The sequence below is a fragment of the Mastigoproctus giganteus genome, chromosome 5, assembly GCF_048544385.1.
Source record: "Mastigoproctus giganteus isolate SK-2022 chromosome 5, ASM4854438v1, whole genome shotgun sequence".
In the NCBI taxonomy this organism is placed as follows: domain Eukaryota; kingdom Metazoa; phylum Arthropoda; class Arachnida; order Uropygi; family Thelyphonidae; genus Mastigoproctus; species Mastigoproctus giganteus.
The window spans coordinates 216,597,483-216,603,482 of NC_143579.1; the positions used below are offsets into that span (position 1 = coordinate 216,597,483).

At 36.0% G+C, this 6,000-nt stretch overlaps 1 protein-coding gene across 3 annotated transcripts in view; it reads right to left on the reverse strand.

Annotated features, from left to right (window-relative positions):
* LOC150086107 (solute carrier family 4 member 11-like) overlaps positions 1-6,000 on the reverse strand; it is a 478,166-nt gene that overhangs the window by 115,807 nt on the left and 356,359 nt on the right. For all 3 annotated transcript variants that reach the window (XM_090373714.1, XM_090373715.1, XM_090373713.1), the window contains one exon: positions 4,039-4,239. In XM_090373714.1, coding sequence (XP_090229840.1) covers positions 4,039-4,239 — 201 coding nt within the window. The remainder of the gene's footprint in view (positions 1-4,038; positions 4,240-6,000) is intronic.

The following is a 6,000-nucleotide window of genomic DNA, read 5'->3' on the forward strand; positions in this document are numbered from 1 at the left end:
GAGCCCAAATGGATTAACAACTAATGAAGTCGACTTCATCCTCACTAACAGAAGATATATTGAGAATGATGTTACCGCCCTGAACAAGGTAAACGTTGGAAGTGATCACAGAATGGTAAGATGCACACTTGATATAGATGTAAGACAAGAAAGGAAAAAACTAACTCGAATAAATAATATGGTCTTTGAAATAACAGAAGAGGAGAAAAAGCAGTATGTACTGGAACTTAAGAACATGTTTGAGCTTCCGCAGACTGTTCAGGACTAAGATATCGACGAGAAATACTATAACCTTCTAAAAGTGATAAAGCACAAGAAACCTATCGGTAAAAAGAAATCCAAAGAAAAAATTAGTCAAGAAACACTTGTGATGATGAACCCAAGACGACACATGAAGAGCAAGATAAACACTGACAAGAATAAAATTGAGTATGCTGAGTTACGCAAAGCCATTAGAAAGAGACTGAGAGAGGACACAAGATTTAACACAAGAAAAGTAGAACAAGCATTAAGGGAAAACAAAGGACTTAAATCAGCAGCAGGAATACAGAAAGACAAATGATACCGAAACTGAAGAATAGCGATGGCGTACTTATAACAGCAGAGAATGCATAATTCAAATAGCAGAAGACTACTATAGAGAATTATACAAGGAGAGATGGAATGATGCCAGCGGTGGGGAAGATGGATCACAAATTAGTAACACATACTACATACCCGATTTCCTTCCTGATGAAGTTGAAGAAAATGAAGAATCAGAAAGCCCCAGGGGAAGATGAAGTTACTGTAGAGTTGTTAAGTTTGGGAGGAAGAGATATGACACAGAAACTGGCAAGACTCTTCACAAAGTGGAGTAGAAAAGGCGTGACACCTAAGGAGTTTTACTGCTGCATAAGAAAGGAGATAAATCAGAAATTGGAAATTAGACCAATTAGCTTGTTATCCCACATCTACACAAGTTGATCACAAGGGTCATTACTAACAGATTAGAAAGAATACTTGATGAGAATCAACCGAAAGAGCAAGCTGGCTTTAGGACAGGATTCTCAACTATGGATCACCTTCACGTAATATCACAGCTAACGGAGAAAGATGAATATAAAACAGCATTATGCCTGGCATTTGTGGATTATGAAAAGGTATTTGACTCCATAGAGCATAAGGCAATTTTTCGGGCACTGAAAAGACAAGGCATAGATACCCCATATATTATGATTGTGAAGAAAATACATGCGAACGCTACCTCCTTTATTAGACTAGACAAAGACAGTAGCAAATTTAAAATTGAGAAAGGAGTTCGACAAGGTGACACAATATGTCCGAAGTTGTTTACGGCTACCCTTGAGGAAGCTTTCAGAAGATTAGACTAGTCGCAGAAAAGAGTCAATGTGAATGGAGAGTACCTAAACCATTTACAGATGACATTGTGATCATAAGCCATGATCCCAAAGAATTAGAAGAAAATCTTAATCAGTAATGCAGTGTTATTAAGGATTTTGGACTAAAGATGAATATAGCTAAAACAAAAGTAATGATGAACAAGTATGCCACAGAAAGGAATATAATCATTGAAGGAGCAGTAATTGAAAAGGTGGATTCATATACGTATTTGGGACAAGTCATTAGCTATAATAATGATAAATGGCTGGAAGTCAAGAGAAGAATAAATTTTGGATGGATAGCATTCAGGAAATATAGTCACATACTGAGGAGCAATATCTCAATTTGTCTGAAACTTAAAATAATGAACCAATGTATACTCCCCACCATGACTTGTGGAAGTGAAACCTGGGCACTCAACAAAAGAATGGAAGAGAAGCTGAGAACTACACAGCGAAAAATGGGACGAATTATATTAGGAATCGGACTGTTAGATAAGAAGAGAAACACATGGATTAGGCAGCAAACTGAAGTAAAGGACATTATTATGAAAACTAAGGAACTAAAATGGTCTTGGACAGGACACATGGCTCGAAGACATGATGACAGATGGACTAAGAAAATAACAGAATGGTACCCAAGAGAAGCTAGAAGAAAACCTGGAAGACAACGACGGAGATGGAGAGATGAAATTCACGAGTTCATGGGTAGTAAATGGATAGCCATTGCACAAAACAGAAGCAACTGGAAAGTTGCTGGAGAGGTCTTCATTCTGCAGTGGATTTAAAATGGCTGATGATGATTTCACCAGTGAGCGATGAACAAAATGAAAACAAAACTATCTTGGTTGGAAAACGTGCTATGGACTAATGAAACACATTTTTTGTGAATCATCGCATTTGGCTCTAAAATCATCCATATAATTTTTCAGAAACCCCTCTTCATTTTCCAGTTTTATTTTTGGCTATGGAAGTATTTCAAAAGGCCATGCTTATAGAGATAACTCTGTTTCTTTAAAGTCTTTTTAGCAGGGGCTGACAAATTTTTCACTGTATGAGCTACCCTAAAAATAAACAAGGTCCCGAGTTCGAAATACTACATTTTTTTACAACTTTTCCTATTTTAAATAAATCACACTGGTTTTAGAATTATATATTTTTTATTATAAAAGACATTAGGTAGACAGAAAAATTTGAAGTAAATTTAAAAACTTAATCAAGCAAGAAATTAATGAAATTTCTAGTGTTGGTGTTCTCCAGAAAACAATATTATGTTTTTTCTTCTGTGCACTACAAGGAAAAACATGTTCTTTCAGATCGACCGCTTGCTAGTCCCTGCTTTGAATAACATTCGACATGAGCTTTCAGACATCTCTACGGTCGTGTTGCCCATTAGTATGAATAAATGTTACTTCTAATCTACTATACAGTAAGTTAGGTAAACGATGTGGACTTATAAGACATCTTTGATATATTGTGCAAAATTTTCTATAGCCGTGTTTCTTTATTACAACAAATCATTGGCCCTCTGATCGTGAACACTAGAATTTCGTTTTTGTTTCTAAAAGAAATTTATGTTTGATGGTATGAAGAATTTTGAAGGACTTGAGCCCTCCTAGGTAGCACAGTGGGTATAATCACCGGCCTTCCCACAACGGGTGGAAAAGACTTGAGTTCGATCCATCAATGACGTGAGGAATTTTTATGGGCCTTTTTCACAACGTGGTTGAGTTAGTCAGTTTTCTAATTTAAATTTTGTACATCTAAACTGAATGACAATGGCTTCGATACTTTGTAACCGGAGTGGAAGAAAGAAAGAAAGAAGCTGTGGTATGTAAGGCTGTGTTGATTAACTATGATGAATAATAAACAGCGCCCCCTAGTTTTTAACACTAATTCTACCGATTAAATTTATCTTCTTAAATTATAGCGACTACTGGATAATTTAATACACCTTAGATTTCAGCCAGAAGGTGGGGCACTGGTTTTCAAAAACCATTATTATTTTTTATTTCACATAAAACAAGAATTTTTTAAAAATAAAACAAAATTGATTAATTTACAGGCTATTTCAGGTATTTCGATTAATTGAAACATAGATGCAATTTTTTAGACTTTATATTACAGCATAAAAGTCATTCTGATGAATTGTCTTAAAACCCACAGCCTCGGCTGTCTCATTTTAATTAGTTATTAAAATCGGTTAAAGTCTTCGGTGTCAAAGAGTGGTACTGATTTTTTAAAAATAAAACTCAACAATGAATTTGTTCCATATCTTGCTCGTGAGGATTATGTCCGACTACTTTGATATTTTCTTCCAGATGATAAAACAGCATCTGACCAAGAAATTCTGGCCTTGCTGCTCCCTTGGATGTAAATTAATGGATCTACGGATGTACCACTCATCCCTAGTGAACTTTCCAAGGCCAAAGAGAATAGGATCAACGGATAAGAACAAACAGAACCAACTGCAAGTTTGTTTCTCTCCAAAGCACAACATGCTTTAGAGAGAAACAAAGGTGCATGTAAATCGCGTCGAGGGAAAGAGAATATATATGTATATATATTTAATGCAGAGAGAAACAAAATTCTTTATAGATTTTCTTTTTAACAAGGTACTGGCAAAGAGCTTTTGAGAGGATAAACTTAGGCTACTTACGTCATAGTCGACATCCCCATCGTGGTTTCCTAGTCTTTTGGTTGGATTACTCTGTTCAGCTGCTAGGTCTTGCGCGTGCTTCAATAGTACATTTTTAAATTCGGCCTCACTATGCACTTCCAGTAACCGTTGCCTGAAGTCCATATCTGCAAAAATGGTGGCGAACGTCCTACCTGTTTCTAGAGCATTCTTTGTTCCTTTCTAAAAAGAAACACAATGTGCTGTATGAAATGATAATGTACGAAATTATGATCAGGTTTTAGATTATAAATGAAGTAAAAAAAATTAACAAATGCTCTAATAAAATGCATTGGTGAAATGTATTTTTAAACTCGCCCACTATGATAATGGTCAAGCATTATCGGTTTGAAGGCTTCGGTGCTCAATATGACCTAAAGGAAAATTTAATAATTTAATATCAGTTTGTCTTTAGGAACTTTTGGGCTTTAAAGTTTCGTGCATATGGCACCTAATCATGTTTGGTGGGGAGAACAAACTGGAATCGCTAAGAAGAACATCGCTAGATCAAAGAATCGAGCAGGCATGTTCTTAATCTCCCTTACTTTATTTTCTGAAAGTGGCTGATTGTGCAAATAAGTGAGGCATAGCATAAAATAATTGAATTAACTCGTCTAGTGACATATTGCACCAAGATTTTTTGTACGAAATTCCTACCAGTTTTTCCTTAATCTTGTATATGATGGCGTAATATTTTGTTTTAAAAGTGAAGTGCTGCTCAACCAGTTTTAGTGAAAACCTAAAGGGTTTTTACTAAGGATATTTTTTGAATGCAAATTGGAACATAAAAACGTTTTTGCCGTTTTACACGGTTTTGTAATTTATGATTAATATTTAATATTTCGGAATAAAGGCTTTTTCATGATTTTTTTTGTTTTATTTTTAGTTGCAGAATATGCTCTTATATTATGTGCAATTTTGAAACACCCTGTATAATTTCCAGTAGATTTTTATGTTTCCATCATTTGGGCTTCATCTTTATCTGTTTACCTAGCCCAAATTATCATGGAAGACATGTATGCACATAAGACAGCATAGCTGGCCCATGCTTCATACAAGAGAAACATGTTAATTCGCGTTAAATGTTTCACAGAACGCATCACATACACACACACACTCCAGCGCGCTCATCTATACCGCCCTAAAATTGAAAAGTATTGTGAAAACATGGCATGCTGAAACTTGATCTTTTAAGAAGCCTATACCTTGATTAAACTGTAACTGTCATGATTGCTAGACTGAAGTTCCCTCCACCATCAAAGTGTAATTGTATCGGACAATAATACAAATGGGAGAGGAGATGCTGTGCGAATCAAACGTCCCCCACTCTTCACAGCTGCCAACTGAGGAACAATTTGCAAATTGGATGAATTAGCGAGATGCATTATTTATCCACTACAGTAAAACTAATTATTATTAAACTAATTATTATTATTAACATATTTCCAAAGAAACATGCCTCTACCGTTAGTTGTCCAGCTAGGGGATCGGAGCTGACAGCATGGCATTTATAATCACTGTCCTCCCCACATCAGGTGGAAAAGGCCCGGGTTCGAATCCCGTCAATGACGAGGAGCTATTATGGGTTTTTTTTTTTTCACTATGCGGCTGAGTTAGTCGGTCTCAGGAGAGGAGAGCAAGGTTCCTTCCTCTGCAACTTCGGGTTTTTCATAGAGCAAAAACAGGCAAATTGACAAGAGAACACAAGCAATTTATGGTCATATACACACGGGGGGCAGATAAGATAGCTCTTGGGTGGCTCTAATATATCAGTTTTTCTCAGCTAGGGGGATGCAGGTTAAATTCTATATCACAATGTGGTATTCAATATTTACAAAGTGTACAATTTATGGACATACACAATTTATGCACAGGAACAACGCTCAGTGAATAGTAATCTCAAAATTACTTATATGGCTGGTGGATCGAATTAAAAATAGAAGA